We start from the raw sequence: 15512 nt of genomic DNA, 5'->3' as shown, positions 1-15512 counted from the left end.
GTTCTGGTGTATGGCATTTAAAAATAAACATAAAAGGCTGACTGGGTACAGGAAAGGCACTGACTAAGATCGAAGAAAAGGCTTTAATGGAAGAGAGGAAAGCCCTTTATCATTTTATTGTGATTTGATTTTGTGGGATGACTTGGCTACAAATAATAATGTGGAGAATATATATATAGTGTTACATAAATCTTTAATGTGTTAGATGAAGCTAGGCTGTTGGATGAAGCTATTGGAGAGATTTCGGAGCCAGACCAATTAAAGGTAGGAGCTAAACGCTTTTCAAAACTTGAAGATGAAGCTGCCAGTAGGGGAGCAAAAATTAATTAAACATAATAATAAAAGAATAAAATTGTAACTTTAGATCAAGGCAGCACCTGGGGGTGAGGGGACAGCACCATTTTGACTAGATGTATGGGTTTTATTAGAAGTATCTGACCTATGATTTTAAAAAGGTGACTAAATGGTTTCTCTGGCTGTGAATTTGCTTACGATACTCAGTGAGTAAGAAAGTAGTTTCCTTTCACTGATTTTTAATTAAGAATTCTCTACTTGCAAAATTCTAATACCACAGAGTTTCCAAAGTTACGGAAGGAGCTATCAGCAAATGCTTAAAATAAATTATTCGAGTAGTGAGCATAACCAGAGGAAGGAAGATCATCTGTTTAGTGAGTAAATGAAATTTAAAAATTAAAACACCTTGTTTGGTTGGTTGTTTTTTTGCTTTGTTTGTTAAATCATTTTTTCTAAACTTTTTGAAGTAATACAGGGTTTTAAAGGAAAACGGGCTCAGACACAATTTACTGTAGCTTAAAAGAGTCTTTGTTGGCTGAGCAGGTTGACTTGAGGCATAGTACCAGCCTTCCCCATGTGTGAAACAGACTATACCAATGAAAAAGATTAGTGATAAACTCAGTTACCTTGTATTTTGTCAGGCTGCCTGTAAAAATGGGTTAGAATTTAGGCAGAGAGTTTAACATGGTGCCACCAAGTTACCAAGCTATTAACTAGGTAAGCTGCTAATATACGAAATTGTTTGACTTCAGTCAAAAGTAGCAAGACTGTTTAAGCCTGTTGCCAATGCCAGCAATTTTATTCCATCATTGAGATACTGAACAGTGTTCAGACTAGCACAATATGCTCTTTGCAAGTCTTGTGTAGGTGCTTTCAAAAGCTTGTCTGAAGTCTGTATAATTTAGCATTTCTTCAGTGTGGTGTTTCTCGTATGCTGCCCTGACCCTGGGGCAAGGATGCAGGCACTGCGCAGCGCTTGGGCCGCAGGAGGCAAGGCAGCATCCCTTGTGTGGTTTCCTGCAGCAGCTTCGACGGCAGAAGGAGGCAGGCTCACCTGAGCCCTCTGCTGAAGTGTGCTAGCAACCAGAGGACAAGCCAGTGAATGCTGGAGGGGTGCCAACGGGTGGTACCTTTTTCCATGGGTGCAGTTGTTTGCACAGCACACACACGTCTGTCTACAGCCTGATCTCTGCTGCCTGCCATATGTTGACATTTCTGCTTTACACAATAGATGCAAACTGCTCTTTGGTTAATTCGGTAGTTTGTTTTTTCTTTTTCTTTTTTTTCCTGGTTTTTTTTTTTTTTTCTTTTTTTCATTTCATTCATAAAAGACAAATGCAGACCTATTATTTCCATCTCTCTCTGAACTTCAGGAAGCCAGGAAAATAAATCTTACATTATTAATTCACAGTGAAAGTTTCCAGACCTTTACTTTATGCTGTTTGATAGATTTTTAGAAGTCATGTGAGATGACTGGCGCCATGACAAAGCAGAGTTAGGAGGAGACATTGAAAGAGAGTTAATTGTAAAGCCATAGAAGTAATTCAGAGACCTTGATTAACCTGTGAAGGGTTAAAGAGTATTATTTGGTTATGTCATGTTTGTTTAGTCAGGATTACATTAACTAGGGTGATATTTACCTTTTAGCAGTAAAAATCTTTAATGCTCAGGAAAAATAATAAAGAGAGGATTATGAACTTGTAAGGTCTTTATGCTTTCTGATACTAAAAATCTTAAAATTATATCAACATTTGATGTACAGAAGTGTCTCAATTAGTACAGAAGCTGGGAAAAAGCTAAGCTTTCAGAACCATCTTAACAGTTTGTCATCTTTTGACATGGACTTCAGCTTCTTTGTGTAAGGACTTACAGATCATTCACTTCTCTTTGATTTAATATTCTTGAGCTGTTTTAGACACATGCAATGTATATAATAAACCCAGTGTTTGTTCACCTGTATAGTAGCTTTGTAGTACCGCAGTGGACACGTGGTGTGTCAGGGCATTGTATCATAAGGACACTAAAGGAACCTGACTTTTACCATCTTCTTACAGGAAAGTCACTTCTCCATCTTCTTGGGAAATAGTTTTGTAGTTATTTTCCTTCTGCTTATTTAGCAATATATGATGTTTATATAGAGTGGAACATTTCTTGTGTTTCTGCTTTACAGATAAGATTACAATTGTTTGTGCCGTTTATCTAAAAGCATAGTACAGATAAACTGAATTCACCTACAGTAGGTGTTTTCTTATAAAAAAGGAGGAGGGAGGAGTTCTAGTTAAAAGGAAATTCTGATTTGCAGATCCTCTCTGGAACTTTTAGTATATGCTGCAAAACGTGAATTCACATAACAGTGTTTTGAACAGACATAACATGTAAAATTATATGAATTTGTAAGATTAAAAAAAATGTTTATTTGCTAGTAACTGAAACCTTTTCCCCCTTGCTTTTAAATACACCATGAAAGAATATTCAGTAATACATCAATTGATGAACAAATGGAGTTATTTCAGGGTATTAAATGCATTTCCTGAAACCACTTTCTTTTTAAAAATATTTTTATTTAGGTGTACTGGAACTGAACATACATGACTTTTCTTAGACTATTAAGTAGGTTTCTTTGGCTTATAGAAAATGACTTCTGAATTGGTACCTATATTATTTCAAGTTATATGTTCAGAGTAGGAAAATGCTTTTTGCCTAGGCAATGTTGAATTCAAGTCTTCAGAGGCTGTAAAGGTTGCCAAAGGTTGTGTCCTTTTGAACACCAAATACAACTGCACTCGGAAATGCCAGAAATTGCCTCGCATTTTCAAGATGACGATTAGGTTGAGTGAAAATAGTTTGATTCTTAGACTTTGTACATGTAATGCCAATTTGTATCTGTTTAACATACAGCCTGTCTGTTGCAGTCTTGCAAGTGTTAAATGCCAAGCAATATCAACTTTAAAATTTTTTGTCAACAGCCTGACAGCATGGGTGTTGTCTCTTACTAAATACTAAGCAGTTATTTTGTTTTAAAAAACCTGGCTATCAGTGCTGTTGACACCTCCTTTTACATCCCAGACCAGGCAAGTGAACAGCTCTTCCAGCTTACTACTTGACTTAACTTGCTTCATAAATGCTTTGTTTGCTTACTGCAGTCTCACATGAGCTATTAACTCCTTACCTTGAGTACATTTTCTACTTTCCTTATCAAAGATAACATTTTCCATGCATTTATAATAAAGTGAAAAGTAGTTTAAAATTTCTTGAAATTACAAGAAATGCTCATCACATCTTTATATATCTTACTGCTTTGTAGTGTGCCCTAAAAGCTGTTACTGTGGCACTTGGCTTGCTGTAAATCATTAATCCTCAGTGCCAGTATGTTGTATTTTGTGTAACTGTATAATTTGGTACTCTCGAAAGTGACTAGTAAGAATTAGTGTATTATAGTACATGAGTGTTTTGTTTTCTTAATTCTTTAATTCTCACTAAATTATTTTGTCAGTTAATTTTGCTTTTAACAGAGCAGTATGTCGTATGGTACTGGTAGCAATGAAATATTGTAATAATTAAGTTTTAGTAATACTGCATCTTTTTTGCACCTGACAAAGTTATTACAAATGTAAAGCAAGTTACTGACATTCTCCTTGTCCTGGACTAGGCTTTCTAGCTATTTTTCATTGCAGTTCAGGGAAAATGCAGATTGGAAAAGCATTGAACAATTGTCTCTGCCTTTGTGAAGGCATTTTAAAAGTCATTCTTGTAGCTTAGAATAACTGCCTTATATGAACATAAATATGCTCGTTAATTCAGATGGGAATGGCTTTCCTTCTAAGTTATATTTGGCAGCCACTGCCAGCTATCTCTGTTGAGCACGCTGCTGCAGGCCCTGCAGTTTGGAGAGGTGTTCGACATTTTTTGTGTCAGTCTTTAACATTATTGCTATCAAAACAATTTTAGATCTGTATTTTTCGATTATGTGACTATGCTTCACATCTTTAGAAATGATTCTACCTGAAAAATAACGCAGCTATTCACATTGCAGGTTATTTTTTTGTTCTGTAATATAACTGGAAAAAAAAAAAAAGGGATCTATCTTTGATAACAGTCAATTGCATTGTGAAATTCATGTGTGTCATCATGTTTTGCTTTTTTTTTTTTTTACAGGAAAAGCTCTTGTCCAGATCTCTTCAAAGAGGTGAAGATCTTCAGTTTGATCAGGTAGGACACATGTAATTGAAGGTAGCTTTTATTGGATTAAGGTAGCCTGTTTTTGCAGAATAGTGGTTCCACTGTTGTATTAACTTGGAACATCCACATCTGAATCGGCGTCAGAAGATTTATATTTTGAATGTTAGTCAGACTTTATTTTCCAGTGTAGAGTATGATACTAAGAACTAGTAGAATACATCAATTATTTGAAGGTGGCAGTGAAAGCTGCTGGAGGAAAGGTGCTGAAATATGGTAGGGGACAAAAAGACTCAGTTTATTTCTGCTCTTGTTAACAGGCTTTGTGTAATCTCAGCCTATATCACTTATTATTCCAGTGTTTGGGGTTCTGCTTTTCTAAGCAAATAGTGTTAATTTCAGTAACATGGCTTTTACTGAGGGCTTTTTGATTCTATGAAGAAGGCATAAGGTAGTTTCAGAATGCTGCTTTTCCTTTGCTGAGCGTATAGTTCCACTGTGAGGCAATTCTCTTTCACTTAACAATAAGTGAACTGTACCTGGAATAACAGCTCAATTTATTCATGTTCATTGTCTGTATTTCTCATCCTTTCTTAGCATAGGCATGTTTTTGTCTTGTAACTACTTCCTTGCAATGGAGAGACAGCATTCAGATAAACCCTCATTAATTGTCTGTTCCTGTTCTAAACAGCATCTTCCTGTATGAAGTTCAGTGTTCTGTCCATATCTTCTGTAACTGGATTTTTGTTTCATGCTTTCCATTACTCCTTGGATATAGGTATTAGACATTGCAGTGAAAACTGTGGACCTGCCCCTACTTTTCAGTTAATAGCCATCCGTGCACCTCTTCTCCCTCCTCCCAAAAGAGAAACAAATAATAGCACATACTATTTGATGCATAATTTTCTTTTCAAAGAAAAACAAAAACAAAGCCACCACCAGAAATCTCACATAACCTTTTAATGTTTTCTGACCTAACCTTCTGTAAGGCCGTTCTCTCCTAAGTTAAAGTATACTCATAAGCAAGGAAAATGGGGGGGATAGAGCATAAATTCTTTGGTAGCTACAGTATTTTGTTTTAAAGCTGACCAAAAGCTAAATAAAACGCATAATAGGAATGATCTAAAGAAATATGTACATCAGCAATGTTAATAATTTTTCTAATTTTGCCCCCCTTCCTACTGCCACGTTTTTCCTCAGTTAAGGTTGTTTTCTGTAAATCACTAGTAATCATGTATTAAACTACAAATGGGTTCTAAAAATATGCTGAATGAAGAAAAAAAAGCATATAACTTTTGAAATATTTTGATATAAAAATAAACTTGTTTTTCTAAAAATGTAGTACTTTAAAAATAATTTGTTTTGATTTTGTGGCTAAATATGTATGTGTGTGTATGTTCTTATTTTGTTCTAATTGTAATGTACTTTGGGTTCTTCGAGATCTGAATGTAATGATGCTGCTAAACTACTTTAGAGAGGCAGAGCAGAATGGCTCCCTTGTGGTGACAGGGATTGTGAATTCTGGTATGGAATTTTGAATGTTTGGCAAAAGGAGTTAAGTTAGCTTTTCTCTGTTCATTGCTGGGTCTATGAAACCCACATTAAGATCAATTCTCCCAACAGTGCAGAAGATTGCAGAGTAAAAAGAGATTGGCAAAGTACGGGGGAGAGGAGGATCCAGAGTGCAGAGCCACAGGATCCAGCAGAGAAGTTAGAGCTGTTGTTGGGCCAACCTTATTCACCTAGAGATCTTTATGGAATTAGGAATTTGAGTCTAAAAAGTGGCTTTAGCTTTACTGATATGGTGTCTGAGCTAGTAAGTGGTGTACTTCGTGAATAAAAAGAGCTTGATTGAAACACAAGAGATACTCTAGGAGTAAGAAGGTATCTAGTTAACACTCATTCTGTCATCTCAGTAAGTGGTGAAAAGAGGGATGGAGGAGAAAGGTGTGTAGTGTTGCCTGTCCCTATAATGAAAAAATAAAATAGCTGTTTAATGGGATTATAAAGTGTTTCTGTTGGAAGCATAACCAGACCAAGAGTGCTACTATTAGTCTGAGCGTGCAAAATGAATAGCTTTTAATTTTCAAATAGGACAGTTCTTTGTGACTGAAGTTTTAATTGGAACACAAATGTAAATTTAGCTAAAAGAGATGGAACTTTGGAAAATAAGAAGGAATTTTTTATGTTGATGCACCTCTAAACTATTTTAGCATTTTAGTATATTTTAGAATTATTTCCCTTTATCATTCCTAGTGTACCAGGAAGCTACTGGACAGGAATTTTTTCGTAGAGCATATATTGCATTTCTTAAAATATTTTTGCTTGTACAGCTTGAAACTGAAATAGCTTCTATTTTTCTTCTTTTATTTCTTGTAGGAATCATACTTGGCAATTTCCTACTCTTGTCCTAAGACACCAAAACTTTCTGATCGTGCAGAAGTGTATCTTGGCCATCTCAGTGACTGAAAACAGATGTATCTCGGGGGTTCAGGCTTGTTCATGATTAGGCACAACTTGAGCCAGGTTTTCAGGATCAGGATTTTGGCCACAGCTAGAATTTGGGCTCTAGCATCTTACTATAATTTTTCATCTTCTCTCCTTACTTCTCAGTGTACTGTTGGGTATGTTGAGTGCAGCAGTTAGCAATGTGTTATGGCCTTTAAGACTGGAGCATGCTTTGCTGTTTCGTTCCAAGGAATATAAGTATGCGTCATGATGACTAGTGCAGCCCCGTGCTCTTGGACATTACAGGACCTCTTTGTCTGGATTGCTGCTTTCAACATAGACTTAATGTAATGCTAAAATAAAAGGGTTTTCTTGCAATTTTTATATAAGACAATCTTGAATTTAGTATCCAAGAGGTATGGCAATTATTTTAAATAAAAAGAATAAGCATATAGCTTGTGTTCTGCTTACCAGCTATGTAATATGAGCAAAGATTTCATCTTTCTGATAATTCCAGTGCCTTCTCATTAGAATGTTAAGGATGCAAAACTTGGCAGGAAATAAATAATTATAATGTAAAACTGATTTTGCATTTGAAGAGGAAAATGCTTTATAACATCAGTTTCTGGGTTTAGCGCTTCACTAGTGACAAAACTTTTAATTCATGTGCTACAGCTTGTTTCTGTGGAAGATGATGTAAGTTGCCTAACTGCTGGAATGGTTACGAGTGATAGTAGTATTATTACACTGTGTAAGCTTGCAGGAAAACCTAAGGAAAAGATTTAGTAAAGCTTAAAATGCAGTCTTCTTATTTTTCTTCTACTAATAAACACATCAATCCAGAAGGAGAGCAGGAGAGTAGAAATGCTTTGTGAGAGCAATGGGCAACTTCAGTGCTCACTTCCTCTCTTCCTGTCCTTCTGTGTTTGTGCTTGCTGTATGAACGTAGCACCGTGCAATATATTGGATATGTCGTTATTTTTAGAGATAGAGAACTTGTTATTTTTAGAGAAAGTGAAATTAATGTAGTTACCCAGTGTTTAGGTTATTTGGAGTATGGGAATCGACAGTAAATCCTGAAGGAAAAGCACATTTTGGATTGCTGTGATTGGTGATAGATCCTTTCTTCATCAAGTTCAGCTTTAGCTTTTATTCTAAGGATTACCTTGATGATTTTATGCTGAATCTAATACCTTTAGTTTAGTAACTCATGAGGAGAGTTCGTTCTGCTGCTTTCTGAGTAATTTTTTTTTTCCCCCAAATATATTAATGCTTTTAACTTGTGATTTCTGCTCATGGCTGGAGTGAGGCCAGCAGAGATATCTGAGTGCCCCAAGCTGATGCAAGCGGCACATGAAATCTCAGTCAAGATTTTTCAAAGCTTTGTGAATAAAAATGAGCCTTTCAAGTTCTTTTTTCCAATGCTTCCTCTTACTGAAGGATAATAGTTTTAATAGCCCACAAGCATCTCAAATTTTCTCATAGTTTTTCTTTCGTCTTCTCCTCTCCCTATTCCCAAGTTTTCGCTATTGGTTTTTTTTCCAAGGAAGTTTGTCAGAAAATTTTCATGAACAACATCTTAATTTGTACCTCACAGAATTCTAAAGGAACGTGTAACTTTAGAATCATTGAATTGTACATGTAACTTTAGAAAAAAAACCATGTAACTTTAGAATCATGACAAGATTCAGGGACATGCTAATATATCTGCTGTTTTGGGGTTTTTTTCCCTCAATGGCTTTATATGGGTTATCTGTATAAATTTAGCATTCCGTGATCCCTGTGAGCTTCAGAACAGGTTGCTTAAATTTATTATAGTAATTGACTTGGTGAGTCATATTTACAGTAATTGCCCTATGTGGAAATAATACATAAAGTTGCCACTTTGTAACATTATATGATACATGATTTTTAGCGTTAAAACCCAGTTTGAAAGAATGATTATAATTCTAGGATTTTTAGATTGCTTTATCATGCTAAAGTATTTTTCTTACTTTTTTTTCAGTTGATAAGCTCTATGAGCTCAGTAGCAGAGCACTGTCTCCCTTCCTTATTACGCACCTTGTTTGACTGGTACAGGCGTCAAAATGGAACAGAAGATGAATCTTACGAATACAGACCTCGGTCTAGCACAAAATCGAAGGGGTAAGGGTTTTCCTTGAAAAGTCTGTTTGATTTTTGTGTGCTTTCTTGTAAGAAAATGTTTACTTAGTGCTTTTTTGACAAGTGTTTTGTATTTGGATCTGTCACTACCTAAATCAGTGTAGAAAGAGTATGGGCTTCTTTGAGGTAGTGTATTTAGCTTGCATAGATGATATGTATGAAGTGACTTAATTATTTTGGGGTTAATATACAGAAGGAGGTTGGATGCTGGTAATTTCAAGCTAGTCTTTCCCTTTTTTGAGTTGTTTTGGTTGTTGGCAGGTCCTCTCAGGAAGGGGCAAGATGTCAGTGCTGCACCAAATCCCAAAGAATTTCCTTTTATATACATGTGCAGCAGTGATTGCATGAAAGACATGCATAGCACTTCTTTGCAATATTTGTGTTCAGTCTCATGTATAATATGTGTGTTCTTGATTTCTTACTTTAGGGATGACCAACAACGTGAAAGAGATTATCTACTTGAAAGGAGGGACTTAGCTGTAGATTTCATTTTTTGTTTAGTTTTAATAGAGGTTCTAAAACAGGTAAGCTCCTTTGCTTTGGCAAACTTCTTTTAATCTTTTGCTTCTAATGTCATTTTTGATCATATCTTTTAAATTTTTATGTTAAAAACTGGAGCATATGTATGATGAGCATATGCAAGGCTGTAATTACACTCTCAGTTACATAAAGCCTTTGACCTCTCCTGTCTTGTCTTTATATGCCTGCATTATCTCAGTTCACATGTCTTGGATCCACTAAATCAAACCTGCTGATGTACTGCAAAAAGCAAAACTGTAAAAAATAACATTTTATTTATGTTCAGTACCTTTTGTCTGCTTAAGCATTTTTGAAATACAATGTAAAATCATTGAACGACAAGATTAAGTATCACTTTTTAAAAAGAAATAGGGTGTGTACTTACAGTGTAGTGCTAGATGTCATGCTACATGTCTGTTAATACAAAATTCGCATTGGTGTATGGACAAGAGGATAGAATTTGGCTTCAAATAGCAGCATTTTTTCCTCACATTTTTTTGAGAGGGGAGGAAGTACTGTAGAAAACAGTTTGAAACATGAAGCAGGCAAGCAAATTTCATGTTTCAGATACTTCAGTAGTTTACCTTACATGTATGGATACAGGAAAATCAAATGGGTTTCTGTACTAAGTAAAGCAAGGACTGTGGTTTGGTTTGCAAATAATTTTAGGGAGATTTATGTTTATGTGGTTGTGTATGGCATGTTTGTGACATAGGGAAAAAAGAAAAGCTGCCTATCGTCCTCTGAGTCGAAGTGATATTCCTATACTACATGAACATAGATGCAGAGAACACTATTAAAACCATCAAACTTTTATGTGTGTTTTACAGAAAATCTTTATCTCATGCTCTCTCCCTGCCTAAATTTTCTATCAGTGCAAAAGAAAAAGGGAAATGGAATGGGTTGTTTAGTATTGGAGGGTTGTATGGATAGCTTCTGTATTTTGAACTGGTGCTAGTTTCTCTGTTGAGTAGAGTACATGTTGCCAGTGATTCACATGTCAGGAGAGGTGCCAAAGTTTTGATTTTGAAGAGAGTCTGTGGTGACTCCTCTAATGCTGGTAAGCCTCTCATGCCTGTACTCCAGACAAGATAGGTATTTTTCTGATAAGGGTATTTTTCTCTGCTAAAGACCTGCAACGGGCCGCTAAGCAGAGATAAACAAGTAAGACAATCCTTCAGTCAATTTAATATTAAAAGTTATCGAAAGAAAGGTTCTGCCTCTAGTGTGAGTCTGCAATGAAGCAGTCAAAGCGCAGAAAGGATGGCTTTTTATCAGTAAACATATTTGCATTCAAATTACATTCATCATCCTGGGAACCCTATCATTATTTAATGCTTAGAAATTGGTTTTAGTGGGTGCAAAGGATATCATCCAGCCCTTTCTGTAAAATGCACAGAGCAACCAGAGAGAGTGTGACACATGCAACCTATGTAGGAACAAAAATCTTTTGCTTAAATAACTACATATTACTCATTGTATGAATATGCATGTAAATAGCTAGTTCCAGTAACTGGAATTTCTTGGACAAATAGCTTTCTTGATGCAGAAGAGTATGAAATTCTCAAGCAGAAAGTGCTTCATTTTCTGCAGACAAGACAGTAATCTTTTCTTCTAATGTATTTTAGTGAAAATCTTAATTATTGTTTAAGCAATAATGTTTGCTAGAGTTATTCTAGTCCCTACATAAATTGCTCTGAAAATTTAAAGATAGCATGACTTCATAATTATATATACTGCTTTTTTAAAGAATACATTTAATTTTTAAGCAAATGTTTTCTTTTAAACCTGAGAGAAGTGGTGATGTCAAAGAGAATGTCAGTAAAAAAGAGCTTTCTAATCAATGCTTGGTTTTGGTTTCTCACCAAATTATTACTTATTGCTAGGAAGGGTTTTATATGTTTTGGCTGCTTTTATCTGTAGAAAGTCTAAAATGGAGATGATCATCTCTTCTGTCTTCTTATTTTTTGGTTTTGTCTTCCTTTATATTGAGATGAATTGCGTTTTGAGGTGAAATCTGTAATAGTAGCACCTCACAAGGCAGAAAGTGTGGAAAGATGCATAGGTAACCTGGTCTGGTAAATTTAGATGTCAAATTCATAGTGTTTACATTGTTGTTGTTTATTATTAATTTAATCCCTAAAAGCCAGTATGCCAAATAATTTAAGAAAATTTTCAGTGCAGGTCCCCTTGAACATTCATACATTGCAGAATTAACTTGATACCATATGCCAACAAAGGATGTGTCCTTTGACTCTGGTGGGAGAGATTTTTACATGGCATTGCAGAGTACTGTTTATTTACTTCATACATACATATGTGTGTATATATACATGCATAGTTACATATAAATGTATCTGCATTTCAGATACCTGTTCATCCAGTGCCAGATCCTTTAGTACATGAAGTTCTAAACTTGGCTTTTAAGCACTTTAAACATAAGGAAGGGTAAGTTTCAGTTGTGTACTTCAAAATATTTTGTGTATTTCCAGCCTGTGCTTGATTGTTGTGGTTGTTCTCCTTCGCTTCACATGTAGCATGTTGGTGATAATACTGTAAACAAACACTGATTGGTGTCTTTAAACTGAAAATGTATCTTGAAAGAACACAGCTGTGTTTCATAGAATCGTAAAATCATAGAGTCATAGAATAGTTAGGGTTGGAAGAGACCTTAAGACCATCTAGTTCCAACCTCCCTGCAGTCGGCAGGGATGCCTCACACTAGACCATGTCGCCCAAGGCTCTTTCCAACCCAGCCTTGAACACTGCCAGGGATGGAGCATTCACAACTTCCTTGGGCAACCTGTTCCAGTGCCTCACCACCCTCACAGTAAAGAATTTCTTCCTCATATCTAACCTAAACCTGCCCTCTTTAGTCCTCCTGATTGGGTGGCCTGTAGCAGACCCCCACAGTAATGTCCCCCATCGCAGCTCTCCCTTTGACCCTAACCCACAAGCTCTCAGTTGGCCCATCACCCGTCCCCAGTCAGAGTCTCCAGCCGATCATTGACATAAATAACTACACCCCCTCCCCATCTGTCCAGCCTGTCTTTCCTAAAGAGCCTATAACCTTCCCTTCCAACACTCCATTCATAGGAGCCTTCCCACCATGTTTCCGTGATGCCAATACCATGTTTAATATAATGCTGAGCTTATTTTGCTCAGAATATACAGAATGATTTGCATAGCCAGCCAGAGTAAGAAAAGTCAGAGTCTGGATAACTATAGTAAACTTCCTATACAGAATATGTCTCTTATGTCCACGCAATGAAACTACATCACTTTAAATATCACCCATGCATTTTATGCTTGACTTTTATTGTTTTTATGGTAGTAATCTGCCTGGCTAGGGAACAACCTTTTTGTTTGTAATTGTGAACACACCTGGGGGTTGGAAGAACAAAGTTGTATTAACGCTTTTTTTCCTTTCAATATCTTTAGGTATTCAGGAACCAACACTGGGAATGTGCATATTATTGCAGACCTATATGCAGAAGTGACAGGGGTTCTTGCTCAATCAAAGTAAGTTCAGTCTCCGATTCTTCTTGTGTTTTGGAAAAAATCACTCCAGGCTTAAAGACTATGGAATATAGCAGCATTTATTAAGGACCACAGTAACTAATCCCTGAAGTGCCAAATGTAGTCAGGTGTAGTCTGGCATACCTGTTTCATGTTCTAGCACAATAAACTTGAACAAATAAAGAAATAATCTTTATACAGCACTGAATTGCTTTGCTGTCATCTTGCAGGTGCAGGGAAAGGAGGCCTGGTATGAGAAAGTTGTTGTAAAGTTAATGAGTTTATTCTCATGTGCTGTTCATCAGAGGCACTCTGCCAAGATTTTATGTGTCAGGGTTCATCTTGCTTGTGTTTCTTTTACTGTAGATGCTGTTACCATTAACAGACTAAAGAGATCGGTTCAAAATTATAGATACCATATAAAAGTAACTAAGAATGCAAATAATTGGCATCTCTATCCCTTGTTCAGATTCCAAGCTGTTAGGAAGAAGTTTGTCACTGAATTAAAGGAACTGCGACAAAAAGAACAGAGTCCTCATGTAGTACAAAGTATCATCAGTTTGATAATGGGAATGAAGTTTTTCAGAGTAAAGATGTATCCCGTGGAGGATTTTGAAGCATCATTTCAGTTCATGCAGGTAAATGAGTATTACAGAAAAATGAAATGAGCATAATTTTCAATGTTTGTCGTGAAGCTAGAATGACGTTTGCTGTGATCAGTTGCTCACTCTACTTGTGTGTCGGTCCTTCATCCTTTTCTCTTTAGTTTGTAAGCTTTCAGAGGTATGAATCATTTGTTTCTCTCCAGTTTGTGAGTACCTAGCATAATGAGAACCTATTCTCTCTTGTCTCAGTAATGTGGCAAACATGTAATATATGAATTTTTTCAAGACTAAATGCAAATGGGTAGCAATCAAGTAATTGTCTTTCTTTATGAAAACAGTGGGTTAAAAAAAAAAAGTTACTAGATATATTTTTTAAACAGCTGAGATGCCAAGAAACACTTGCCTTTAAAAAACAATTTAGTTAATTTTCAGAGAGACTTAAAATCTATTTGTTTGCATCTCTTAATTGTGGATTAAAATTGTGCTAATGAGTAACTCACCCATTCCACAATAACTGAAGTTGTTGCAACTTGGTCATAAATTTTATTAGAGCGGTTTGGTAGGCATTGACATTGATCTCAATCCTGAAAAACTAACATACACATAGGTGCTTTAGGTTGTGTCCAGAGTGCTCAGTTTGGTATAGTGGAGTGTGCAAACATGTGTGGGTTATTTATTTCTCTGTAAAATTTTCTTGGCATCACAGTCAGCTTGAAAATGAAAAAAAAAAAAGAGTAAAATACTATTTTCTAATAATTTCAATAGAGGTAAGCATGTATTTTCTGAAACTTAAGAATAATCCGAGGAAAAATGTGCATATTCTTTTATATTCTGAGAAGGAAGTAAATAGCTATCTGCTATTACAAATGCTCTTTCAGTTTCTTTTTAATTGCTGGGGAAGCAGGTTTTAAAGTTTCTAATGTTTTGTAAAGTTGATATTGTCAAGGAATATAAGACTAACTTAAACACATTGCATGTTTTAAATTCATACTGGCAATTAATCTGATACTGCTAGTGGGTTTTATGACATAGTGACACTTGTCTTCATTTTCCTAAGTATTTTTCTTATGCTTCCTTACTAAGGAATGTGCTCAATACTTCCTGGAAGTAAAAGATAAAGATATAAAACATGCACTTGCTGGTTTGTTTGTGGAAATTCTCATCCCTGTGGCTGCTGTAAGTATTTTCAATTTTATGTTGGGTTTTTTCCCCCCACTATTCCCCTCACTTTTACTTAGGCTCTCATAGTTAAAATTGCTTCCATTAAGTCTCACAATGTTACATTTATACAGATTCAGAAAGACTATTAAGTAAATTACAAGCACCTACGTAATTTTTACAAGAGAAATGTGTGAGTGTGATTTGTGTATTATCTAGTTTACAGTCTTTTTTCAGAACTTCTTAAAATTGTCTGTCTTCTAGACCCTTTTGTCACCAGAGCACTGTGTAATCTTATACTTGCTCTAAAAATCTGAAATTTCTTTGGTTTAATATTTGTTCCCTCAAGAGTTCTGTTGAATTTTTTTGTATAACTGAAACCTGTTAAGTTCTTTCTAGAATAAACTGAGGTATGTACCATTTTTACAGCCCGATAGCAAGAATGTGAATTCCCATGCAAGAAGGAAGAATGTAGGGTTTGGATAATTAAATAAAAATTATAGAAGTGACTGTCCACTAGATGTAATCCTTCAAGTGGAAGAACAGTCAGTCATCTCCCGATTGTATTTTAAATCTAAAACCAGCAGCTGTGAACAAGAAAAAACCTCAATATTACCACAGTGTTGCATG

General features: G+C 35.7%; 1 protein-coding gene across 11 annotated transcripts in view; it reads left to right on the top strand.

The window, feature by feature from the left end:
* The window catches only part of FRYL (FRY like transcription coactivator), a 160583-nt gene that overhangs the window by 66534 nt on the left and 78537 nt on the right, over nt 1-15512 (top strand). For all 11 annotated transcript variants that reach the window (XM_030492105.1, XM_030492099.1, XM_030492097.1 and 8 more), the window contains 7 exons: nt 4450-4503; nt 8924-9063; nt 9509-9605; nt 11969-12048; nt 13042-13122; nt 13589-13757; nt 14808-14900. In XM_030492105.1, coding sequence (XP_030347965.1) covers nt 4450-4503; nt 8924-9063; nt 9509-9605; nt 11969-12048; nt 13042-13122; nt 13589-13757; nt 14808-14900 — 714 coding nt within the window. The remainder of the gene's footprint in view (nt 1-4449; nt 4504-8923; nt 9064-9508; nt 9606-11968; nt 12049-13041; nt 13123-13588; nt 13758-14807; nt 14901-15512) is intronic.

This window comes from Strigops habroptila, chromosome 7 (assembly GCF_004027225.2).
Source record: "Strigops habroptila isolate Jane chromosome 7, bStrHab1.2.pri, whole genome shotgun sequence".
Taxonomy (NCBI): Eukaryota; Metazoa; Chordata; class Aves; order Psittaciformes; family Psittacidae; genus Strigops; species Strigops habroptila.
Note: the sequence above shows the minus strand (reverse complement) of the source record. Positions and strands in the feature narration are given on the sequence as shown.